The sequence below is a fragment of the Tasmannia lanceolata genome, unplaced genomic scaffold, assembly GCF_043159265.1.
Source record: "Tasmannia lanceolata isolate RefF3 unplaced genomic scaffold, GAP_Taslan_0.1 ptg000037l, whole genome shotgun sequence".
NCBI classification, from domain to species: Eukaryota; Viridiplantae; Streptophyta; class Magnoliopsida; order Canellales; family Winteraceae; genus Tasmannia; species Tasmannia lanceolata.
In genome coordinates this window covers 58,096,923-58,109,105 of record NW_027518714.1, presented here as the reverse complement: position 1 = coordinate 58,109,105, position 12,183 = coordinate 58,096,923, and the positions used below count along the sequence as shown (strand labels likewise).

General features: G+C 39.8%; 1 protein-coding gene across 1 annotated transcript; it reads right to left on the bottom strand.

Annotated features, from left to right (window-relative positions):
* Positions 1-2,137: 2,137 nt before the first annotated feature.
* Positions 2,138-2,661, bottom strand: LOC143862393 (uncharacterized). Its single transcript, XM_077373438.1, has one exon. The coding sequence runs from the start codon at positions 2,589-2,591 to the stop codon at positions 2,382-2,384; it is 210 nt and encodes a 69-aa protein (XP_077229553.1). The 5' UTR covers positions 2,592-2,661; the 3' UTR covers positions 2,138-2,381.
* Between the last annotated feature and the right edge of the window lie 9,522 nt (positions 2,662-12,183).

Below are 12,183 nucleotides of genomic sequence, written 5' to 3'. Positions count from 1 at the left end.
AATGGTTTCAACTGATCTCTTCGTTCCATTAGAAAAATTATAGCATCATCTGCAAAAAGACAATGAGTCACTGTATACAGCCTCTGGAGCAGATATAGTAGTCAACCTTTCTACCCTGAAAAAGCATCTTCTAGCCACGGCTTAGCACCTCTTCTGCAATGATAAACAAGTACGGCGATAATGGATCACCTTGACGAAGGCCTGTTGTAGATTTGAAAAAGTCCTTGGGCTTTCCATTAATGCATATGGAAAACCAACAATTGGATATAATGTTCTTTATCAAATTAATAAAAGCATTGCCAAATCCAAATTTCTCCAAGACACCAAGAAGAAAATCCCATCTCACCCGATCATATGCCTTGGCCATATCAAGCTTTAGCACAATATTGCCCCCATACACCTTTCTATCCAAACTCTAAACCATCTCTTGCACAATAGATATATTATCAGTGATGCTCCTACCTTTCACAAATGCACTTTGTTCTGGAGAGACAACTTTTTGGATCATGACTACCAATCGGTTGGTAATCACTTTAGAGATGATCTTATAGCTAAAATTACACAAACTTATAGGCCGATAGTCAGACATACTTTTGGGGTTCTTCTTTTTAGGGATGATTGTGATAAATGTGGACATATAAGATTTAGGGAGATGGTAGCCCCTGAAAAATTCCTTAACCGCACGAATTACCTCTGATTTGACAATCTCCCAACAATGAGTAAAAACTTCCCGTCAAATCCATCTGGGCCAGGTGCACTATCGACAGGCAAGCCAAAGACTGCATTTTTTATTTCATCTTCGGTCGGTTGCACCATCAAAATTCCATTATCCTCATATGTGATAACACTAGGAATAATGTCAAGGATATCTCTATCTATAAAGTGACCTTCCTCTTTCCAAAGATTTTTATAGAATGTGCATATTAATTCCTGAATATTATTTTGATCCTCCACCCAATTTTCATTGTGCCATAGTCTACTTATACAATTGTGTGTTTGACTTTGTTTAACTGAGGCATGAAAGAATTTAGTGTTTCTATCCCCTTCTGCCAGCCTTTTTTCCTTCGATTTTTGTCTCATGAATATCTCCTCCTTAAGAAGAGCTTGGTGAAGATTTTGTCTAGCCATGGCTAACTGCTCATCATTTGATACGGATGGATTCTCATCATGAGCATCCTCAGCCACAACCACCAAATCTTCAGCCTCTCTATGACCTCTTTATTCCAGCTTCTAAGTTTACCTTTCAACATTTTCAATTTGGCTGCCAGAGAAAAAATATTATTCCCAAAGATCGGAACCTACCAATCCTCTCTTACTACTGCCATAAATCTTTCATCAATAGTCCACATTTGTTGAAACCGAAAGGGTCTTCTAATCACCATACTCAAATTAATGAAAGAAAAGAGGTGCATGATCAGAGCAAGTTCTAGCCAAGTGACTAACTTTAATCTGGATATTCTGCTCATTCCAGACACTATTAAATAACGCCAACTTCTCCAAAGGCTTAAGCTGTTGGAGAAAGGCGTTATTTATCTTTTATACTTTAACACTCCCGGGCACGTGTGGCCCACTTGGGCACATGTGGTCCCACTTTGGGCCGACCATCGCATGTGGATTTTTGCTATCCGGGAGGTTTGAACTCGAGACCTTTGGCTCTGATACCATGTTAAGTTACCAACTTCTCCAAAGGCTTAAGCTGTTGGCAAAAGGCATTATTTATCTTTTATACTTTAACAGGCTTAAAGAACTTTTTTAGGGTTTTGAAATTCTTCTAATTTCTTTTGGGGGACTGCTTCATTCATTGGCAGAATCACTGGGACCTACGCCAATACAAGGAGATGGGGTGAGTCGGTTTACACCCTCAAAATTCAAAATTTTAAAGATCGACCTCGTGTTAATTGCAAGGCTCAAATTCAAAATTTGAAAGATAGATCACATAGTGATTGCTAAAGGGAGAGCAGTTACAAAATGGTTAATCAACAACTACCAAGTCCAAAGTTTATTAATAAAGGAGGAAGAGATTTCCAAGGGCACTCGACATACATCATTACACAACTTGTATCTTTTTTCTTTTATCTAGGAGTAGTCTGTAACTTAGAACACTTTGGCTAAGACAGCAAATCCAATGGGCAGATCGTGAGTTTTCGGAGATAAGTTTATATAAATACAATACAGATGAATAAGATGACAGAGATAAGTTTAATAACAAAATGGATTTGCTTCTTTTTTGCCTACAAGTTTATTCTGTATTGGGCCTTACATTCTAAACCCCTAAGATTTCAAAATGAAATAATAAATAAAATTCCAAAGCACAGATCCAATGAACCCAGACTAGAAGAAAATCTGAAACCCAAAGCTCCACTTAAGCCCCAACAAAAATGCTAGCCCATATATATGTGAACTCCAATAGCTAGCAAGAAGATGCAAATGAAGGCAAAGAAGAGGAGGGCGTGTACTAGAATCGAGACCCCGCTGGTCTGGAATGTGCCAAACTCAATGAATCGGTTACGACCCGGGACTTGACACAGAAGACCCGGTGAGAGAATGATGAAGAGAATAACAGCTACAAGGACTGGGCCCCAATCAGACATTTTATCTAATAACTCTTTCTCACTCTCAATACAAAGAAGACCAGAGAAGAAGAAGGTGATCAAAGGACAATGGGATTGAGGTTTTTAACGTGGGATTTTGGCTTATAGTCGAAAGAAAAGGACATATTCACAGAATGAATGGAAAAAACAAAGGAAGGTTAGAGTATCAAGTCACTAACATAAATTCTCTCTCAGTCCAAACTTGGCATATCCGAAACTTCTTGCATGGGGCTTTTCTTGAGTTATTCTCGGAATGATTCTATCCGTAGGATCACATCCCAGGATCTTTTTTCAAATCGCATCCAATGATTAAGACCATCTGAATGGGTGGGCATTCTGATGGTCATCAGAACCATTCATCAGTGGCCCCAGTTTGTACTGCATTGTTGAAGAAAATTAGTAAAAAGCCAGTGGCCAACTGGCTATTAGTCTCTTTTAGGCCCACATGTACCACGTGGAGGTGATCCATCCGTTGGTTGGTAGATGAGCACAAGTCCAGCCCATTGGCCTTAGGGGTGCAACTGGGTAGTTTTTTTTTTATGAGAATTCACCGATTCGGGTTGAGCTCTTACCTTAGGGACGAGTTGGGGTGGATTCCAATTCATTTTTTTTTAGCAAAAGCTCAACCTAACCCGAACCAAGTTGCACCCCTAATTGGCCTTGACCCCTCCTGATTGTATGATCCTAGCATTGTTCCACCAAGCCATATTTAGAATTTCACCAAGAAAAGCTAAAACATTCATTTAGTAAGCTTTAATCTTATGATAAGATGTCCACCCCATTGCCTAACAAATCCCGTTTTAATATGGGGGAGTGATAAATCGACTCCCCATGTGTCTTTCTCTCTCCTCTAGGTTAGAGAGAGAGAAAGAGGAGAGAGATAGACACATGGGGAGTCGATTTATCCATTTGGGAAGTCGATTTATCACTGCCCTTTAATATGGTGCGAGGCTGTACCTGCTCGTAATCAAGGGGTCGCCCTTGATATTTGATCTAACAACTGCTGACTTTATTAATACGAGGGTGTTGTTGGATCAAGGGCGTTACTTTTCTCACACCCCTCTTACGTGTATGTACGCACACACACCATATTATCTTACATATAATATCAGACTTGTTTCTGTTCGTTTCGCTGGATCCCTACAAAAAGGATGTAAGAATGAGCTTTTGCCCAAATTTTTTAAGACATGGACTTTCTTCTGAGTAATCTTTATTCACCTGTTTCTGCCCATTTCTTATGTTGTTGCCGTACCCAGTTTCACCAGACCCCCAACAAAAATGGTGGGGGAGAATGAGTTTTTGCTCAATTTTTCGTGGACATATTTGATACGAGAAATTTTCATTCTTTTGTTTCCACCTGTTTCGTCTGCTCATGCATCCGGATTATAAGAATGCTTATCGACCTTGGTTTCCTTTAACTTCTTTGCAAAGACCCACTAACAGAAGTGTAAATACTTCTACACCTAAATGTCAAAGAATTCTCTATATTCCCACGCCCCCTCCATTTTCCCACTCCCCTGTTTCCTACTATTTCGATAGGGGTGCAACTTGCCGACTGAACCCGACGAGTTCAACCCGAATTTGGCTCGGGTTAGGTTGGCATTTCCTCAGGTTGGGTTGGGAAAGCCAACCCAACCCTATTTAATTTCGGGTTGGGTTAGGGTTGAGGCCTTGGCAAACCGACCCAACCCGAACCCGGCCTCTAATTTTATTATGTTTTTTTCTTGTATTTTTGTGTTTGGCTCGAAGTGAACCCGAACCAACCCACTAAACGTGTAAACCAGACCCGATTTTGGGTTAGATTGGTTGGGTTAGGGTTGAGGGCAATCTATCTCGGGTTGGGCTAGGGTTGGCCTCAACCCGATCCAACCCGACCCGAGTTGCACCCCTATATTTCATAGATAGTGAGAATGATTGCAGCCCTGGTTTCCTTTGACTTCTCTGCATGGAGATTCACTAACTAGTGTGAATACTTCCCAAACCTACATGTCCCTTTAGCCTCCATGTTCCTACTCCCCTGTTTCCGCCTGTTTGGTTCGCTCTTACAGCCGCATAATGAGAAAGATAAGGAAAAATATCTCCTGTGGAATTTTTTCCTAGGAAATTTTTTGTTTCCACAATTTAGAGGGGAGATGATATTTCTGATGCTGTTTACCAAAAAATAGATATTGTTATGGCTTATTTAGAGGGATACCATTATAAGTTGAAGTTTTTTCTAAATAAAACTTAATTGCGCTGGTTCAAGTTCCATTTTATTTTTTCATGTGTAATCTGAAAATAATAATTAAAGCAAACTCTTGTGTAACTCACGGTGTTATTCTTCACCGTCTATATTCTACTTATATAGAGCATACACCGTAGTGATAGATGTACACTTTGGGGTGTCAATGGATCTAGACGGTCCGATGGACTATCCGAATCCGAACTTTAATGAACGGGATAAAAGCATACCAAGAGGGTCCATGGGCATATTTCAGATTCCCAATCATATGATCCGAAAATTTTTGGATCGGATCCAGGCATGCTGCGAAAGTCCTTAGGGACAGTCACGATCCGAAATCATCTTACAGAAATACCCTCAAAATCATTATAACATCAATGTTAAGTGGGGGTATTCTCGTCAAAATAGTCATATTATTTTAGTACTTACCGGTTTCCATCTTTATTGAATGAAATCTCCTTTTCGAAATAAATCTCCTCTTCCTTCCCGTGTAAGTATCCCCTGCCCATTTGTGGAACGAACATCTCATCTTCCTATCGTCCGAAATCATCTTACAGAAATACTCTCAAAATCATTACAACATCAATGTTAAGTGGGGGTATTCTCGTCAAAATAGTCATATTCTTTTAGTACTTACCGGTTTCCATCTTTATTGAATGAAATCTCCTTTTCGAATTAAATCTCCTCTTCCTTCCCGTGTAAGTATCCCTTCCCCATTTGTGGAACGAACATCTCATCTTCCTATCGGTAACCATAACCCAACTACTCCATTGACATTAATTAATGTTCTGTCCCTAGTCATTGCTCTCACCCTCGCTATCGCTAGTCATTGCTCTCACCCTCGCCATCGCAGCACCCTTGCCTTCCTAGCATCCAAGCAGTATGCACGGAAAACTCCTGCTAAGTTTTTGGTTTCTATTATCTTCTTAGAATACTGGATAGTGGAGACATATTTTTCCCTGTTTTTAGTCACTTCTTTGAAGTCGATCACTGCTTTTCCTTATGGTGGACTGACATTCTAATTCTTTTTAAAAAAAATTAATTGTGTAGGACATAATAGGACACTCCGACGGACGGTCCGATTTAAAATGGATCGTGATCGTGACGTGGAAAGTAGGATCTGAAGAACAATCTGAATCTGATCCGACCGCTAAGGAATTTGAATGGATCATGACCATGACATAGGTGGATCCGATCCGAAGTGGATTCGTTGACACCCCTATGTACACTAGGCTGTTTGGTACAAGGAGATAAAAACTAATAAGTTACACTATTAGTAGAGTTACAATCGGATAAGGACATGTCAACAACATAGAGTTATCTCTTCAAACGAGTCGTTGCTATCATGTGTTAGAGTAAGCTTGCTTGATAAGAGATGAAAATGTTGAGCCGAATGTCCTTTAGGGCCCGTTTGGATGCCGAGAAGATTTTGATTTGGATTTCTCACATTTGCAGCCCTTTTTGCATTGTAATTTGGATCGGATCAAATTCTTGGATTTCTAATTCAGCAGCTGGTAGTGAAAAAAAAATCAGATTTCTAAATTTCCTGTGGAAATAAGAAATTGGAAATCCACAGATCTGGCAGTTTCCTTCACCCTCTTTGCTCCTCAACCTCTTCCCTCTCTGTCTCCCTCTACATGAACTGCCGGATCTATTCAATTTGTATTCAAAACTCAATTCCAAATCCAAATACAAAATGGGAGGTATCCCAACGGGCCTTTAGTGAATATATCTGCTAGTTGATCCATTGAAGGCACGTAGTGTACTTGAAGTAGCTTCCTAGCGACGCGTTCTCGCACAAAGTGAAAATCAATCTCAATGTGCTTAGTTCTGACGTGAAAAACCGGATATGCTGCAAGATACGTAGCACCGATATTATCGCAATATAACAATGGAGGATCACAAAGATGAACCCCTAGGTCCCGAAGAAGATATTGTAGCCAAATTAATTCTGCAGCTGTGCATGCAAGAGCCTTGTATTCTGCTTCAGAGCTTGACCGTGTGACCTTACTCTGTTTCTTGGATGACCATGATATCAAGTTGGCGCCGAGGAAGATTCATGACCCAGATGTAGAACGACGGTCATCAGGATTGCCTCCCCAATCGGCATCTGAAAATGCAACCAAGGAAAAATGGGTGGAGGCGTTGATGGTCAATCCAAGTGTAAGTGTCCCTTTAACAAAGCGGAGAATCCGTTTAACTGCAAGAAGATGAACGATTTTGCATATGTTAGCAAACTTGATTAACTGCAAATGTTAGATCGGACGTGTGAGAGTCAGATATTGAAGACCGCCAACTAGACTACGATATAGAGTAGGATCGTCCAAGAGAGTGCCGTCAATTGTAGAGAGCTTGGCTCCAGAGGCAACTGGTGTTTTGCATGGTTTGCAACCCAACATACCAGCTTTATGAAGTAAGTTTATCGCATATTTTGTCTGTGTAAGACGAAGAGAATCGGCATTGCGAAAGACTTCCAGACCAAGGAAAAAACTCAAATTTCCAAGAAATTTAGTGTCAAATGTGGAGGATAGTCGTTTCATAAAAGCATCTAGTAGTCCTCTATTATTTCTTGAAAGTATAATATCATCGACATATACCAAAATAACGATTGTGTTACCCTTAGAGTGCATCCTGAAGAGAGACAGATCTGCCAGACTTCCCTTGAAACCAAGAGAAATTAGAAAGGAACTGAGTTGTTGGAACCAAGCTCGCGGTGCTTTTTAAGGCCATAGATGGCTTTATGAAGCCTGCACACATGATGAGGACGTGTGGAATCTACAAACCTGGGTGGTTGTTTCATATAGACCTCCTCCTGAAGAAAACCATGTAAAAATGCATTCCAAACATCCAATTCATATAGTGGCCACTGCCGAGAGACTGCTAAAGATAACATTGTTCGTATACTGCCAGGTTTAACAACTGGGCTATAGGTTTCTTCATAATCAAGGCCTTCTCGTTGGTTAAATCCCTTGGCAACGAGTCGTGCTTTATAACGTTCAATGCGTCCATCTGCAAGTTTCTTGATCTTAAAGACCCACTTGCATCCTACAACAGTTATATTAGGTGAGTGAGGAACAAGTGCCCACGTCCCATTTTTCACAAGAGCATTAAATTCTTCCATCATAGCCATGCGCCAATGTGGATCCTTAGAAGCAATGGTGTAACATGTGGGTTCCAAAGGGTATGAGATGGTGGTGGTAAGGCAAGTGGGAAGAGGATGCTTAGTAGCAAGGTGAGCCACATAACCACTGAGAGTTTTGGGTTTGGCAATGCCATCTTTCGCTCTAGTCGTCATAGCATGAGTATTGGTTGTGTTGGGAATAACAGATTGTGGTGGGGTTTGGGAAGGGGTAGCAATATTAAGATGAGATGGAAGAGAAGACGTAGCAGGGGGCAGCTCGTGAGTAAGAGATGGGCTACACGAGCTTGGTATAGGAAGTGGTCCATTGGTAGAAGGACTAAAAATGGGTTGAGCCTAGATAGGAACTTCATCTAAGGAATTAGGGACTGTGGAAGGATTTGGGTTGGAACATCAGCCAAGATGAAGGGGCAGAAGAGGACCTAGAAGGGCTGGTTTTGTGGGAGTGGGTGTGGCAGGTGCAGAAGGATATGATCGACCACGCAAAGGGTAGGTGGCTTCTTCAAATATTACATGCCGTGATATATAGACGCGCCCTGTGTTGAGGTCCAGACACCGATATCCCCTGTGATTAGAGCTATACCCCAAGAAAACACACTGAACAGATTTCATCATTAATTCGTGTGTATTGTAAGGAACTAAGTGAGGATAACAAGCACAACCAAAACTTTTGAGGAAGGTGTAGTCAGGTGGTCTCTAAAAGAGCAATTCATATGGAGATTTATAACCCAATTTGACAGAAGGAAGCCTATTGATGGCATAGATTGCCGTGGAAAACGCATCAACCCAAAAAGTCAATGGGAGACCACTATGAGCTAAGAGACATAATCCAGTCTCCACAAGATGACGGTGCTTGCGTTCAACAACACACATTCAATGTTGAATCCCTTCCTTGGTTAAAAAGTCCTTGAAAGCACGACTTGTAAATTCACCCCCTCCATCTGTTTGTAAAATTTTGATGGGACGGCTAAATAATTTTTCCACAAGCAATTTAAAGTGAAAGAACATAGATAAAGCGTCCGATTTTTTTGCCAGAGGGAAAAACCATGTGAACCTGGTCTTATCATCCATAAAACTTACATAATAACGAAAACCTAAATTGGACAAGACTGTTGAAGATCCCCACAAGTCACAGTGTATCAAATATAAATCATCAGGTGCCACAAAGTTGGAATCATAAAACAGCAGTTTTGAGCTTTTTCCCAGTGGACAATGTGAACAAAAGTCGAATTTATTTGCACCAGAAATAGAAATAAGCTTATTCCTAACCATGTAACTGGTAGTGGCAGTAGACGGATGGCCTAAGCGTTGATGCCAAACCTCGGATGGAGCACGCACACCATAGAGAGAGTAGAGGCTTTGATTATTTATAGAGTGATCATTTCGATCTGCGATTGGATAAAGTCTGTCGTTACTTGGTCCAGCCAGCAGCGGTGTTCTCGTTTGTCGATCCTTGATGCAAAAACCCCGTGCAAAGAATTAAAAAAGTCATTTTCTTTTGTAAATTTCTCAATAGACAATAGGTGTAAGTGATTTTGGATTTTCAAAATCATGTATTTTATATGTTTTAGTGTTTTGGAAAATGTTTTATCAAAAGCGTTTGGGAAAAAGAAAATGTTTTCTTGGAAAGATTTGCTTTTACAAAAGGATGTAGAAGTGTAGTTGAAAAGATAGTCCCGTACCGGATGAGAGAAAGGAAAGAGAATGGCTTATAAAACACTACACTTTTCTAATACTTGTTTGATTGCACATTGGGTTGAACCCATGGTTTGACCCGCGGGACGGTGCAACGCACCGTAAGCACACGCGCGCGCGCGGCGTGGGCAATGGGCTATAGGGCGCATAGTGGCGCTTTATTGGCGTTTTTTAAGGCGCAATTTGCACTTTGGAAAGGTGCCCTGTAGAGGTGTTTTTCACACTGAAAAGACACCAGGTGGTCTACAAAATGTGCAGAATTCGGTCATTTCATATAGGAAAACGAATTGGCAATTCTGACAGACTTTACACTCTCTTCTACACTTCTACAAAATCCCCAAGTATTTCTACATACTGTTTTTCTTTTGTTTACTGCTCTAGATACTGTTTTTCTGCAGAAACATTATCTAGAAATTTCTCTAAGGCTTGAAATTTCGGAAGGGCATTTCGGGTTTGATTCCGTTAGTGCTACGCGTCATCAAACACATGCATGCAAACCAAGATAATCACTAAGTCATTCCCTAAAGTAGTAGAACTTCTAACTTGTTAGATTTAACACATAATGATGTATGTGACATTCATAGTGTTCCCACAAAGGGAGGTAAAAAGTACTTTGTTACATTTATTAATGATTATTCTAAGTACTGTTATATTTATCTATTTAGTCATAAAGATGAGGTTTTAGAAAAATTTAAGATTTATAAAACTGAAGTCGAAAACCAATGTATAACAAGCATTAAATGTCTCAGATCAGATAGAAGTGTATATGGAACAACCTGAGGGATTTATTCACATTCACCCGATGGATGTTAAAACCGCATTCTTAAATGGTGAACTTGATGAAGAAGTGTATATGGAACAACCTGAGGGATTTATTCTGCCAGGCTAAGAGCATAAAGTATGTAAGCTTATCAAATCTTTGTATGGGCTTAAGCAAGCCCCTAAACAATGCAATGAAAGATTTGATAAAGTCTTAGTGTCAAATGATTATAAGATACATGAGTCAGATAAATGTATATACAGTAAATTTAAGGGTGGCAAAGGTGTTGTTATTTGTTTATATGTTGATGACATGTTAATTTTTAGTAGCGATATTGAAAGCATTCAAAGTACTAAATCATTTCTTTCTCAAAACTTTGATATGAAAGATATGGGTGAAGGTGATGTGATTTTGGGTATTAGAATCATAAGACAGGATAATGGTCTTATTCTAACACAATCACATTATATTGAGAAAGTTCTCAAAAAGTTTAACCATTTTGAATGTTCACCCATTTCAACACCTTTTGACCCAAATATAAAGTTGTATCTTAATACTGGCAGGACTATTTCTCAACTAGGGTATGCTAGTGTAATGGGTAGTCTTATGTATGATATGACTTGTACTAGGCCAGACATAGCATTTGTTGTAGGTAAACTTAGTAGGTTTACCAGTAATCCTAGTTTTTCTCATTGGAATGCAGTCTATAGAGTTTTAAAATATTTAAAAAAAAACTATAGACTATGCTTTATGTTATAGTGGGTATCCAACTGTAATAGAATGATACACTGATGCTAGTTGGATAACTGAGCGTATAGACCATTTTTCAACCAGTGGGTGGATTTTCACCCTTGGTGGGGGAGCAATCTCCTGGGCCTCTAAGAAACAGACATGCATAACAACTTCAACTATGGAAGCAGAGTTTATAGCTCTGGCAGCATGCCGTAAAGAGGCGGAATGGCTTCAGAATTTGTTATTGGAAATTCCGTTATGGTCTAAACCAATGCCATCGATTTATGTCATTGTGATAGTCAGGCCACACTATCAAGGGCATATAATCATGTTTATAATGGTAAGTCCAGACATATAGGACTTAGACATAGTACTATAAGAGAGTTACTTACTAATGGAGTAGTAACTATTGATTTTGTAAGATCAAGCCAAAACTTGGCTGATCCATTCACTAAAGCTCTTGCAAGAGATCTGATGTGTAAAACATCATAAGGGATGAGGTTAAAGTCATTAACCAATAGTCACCAATGATGGAACCTCAACTCAACACTTGAATAACCATCAAGTCTTGAGTTCAATGAGTCCAAGTACATCATATGGAGTGATTGCAAGCACTATAATCTGTATTATTTGTCATCCCAAGGTAAAGTGCTTGGTACCTGTAATGTTTAAAAGGAGAAAGCTGAGTATTTAAACTCTTAATAGGCTTATAACATAGTGTTGGAGTGTTTTAGTTACAGGGGCACTCTTGATAAGCCTACCTATGTGAGTGTGGGAGTGGTGCCGCTTCCTATGAGACCTGGCTAGTCTCTAAAGCGCTCATGAAACCAAGATATAGACACAAGGCCAGTACATGAGTCGGTTTTAGAAATTGCCCAAAGAGTTGAAATCTTGTGTGTGAGACGTATCTGGTTAACCAAATAGAATAGCTAGTTCAAAGATACGTCTACTATGCAATTCTGGTTAACTTTGATGTGTCCTCACTAGTTGAAGGTTCAAATCGAGAGATACCTTCATTTATGCATAAGATTTCCAAGCCTGATGA

Excerpts from the sequence above, each read along its gene's own strand:
- LOC143862393 (XM_077373438.1), bottom strand. The coding sequence starts at position 2,591 with ATGTCTGATTGGGGCCCAGTCCTTGTAGCTGTTATTCTCTTCATCATT.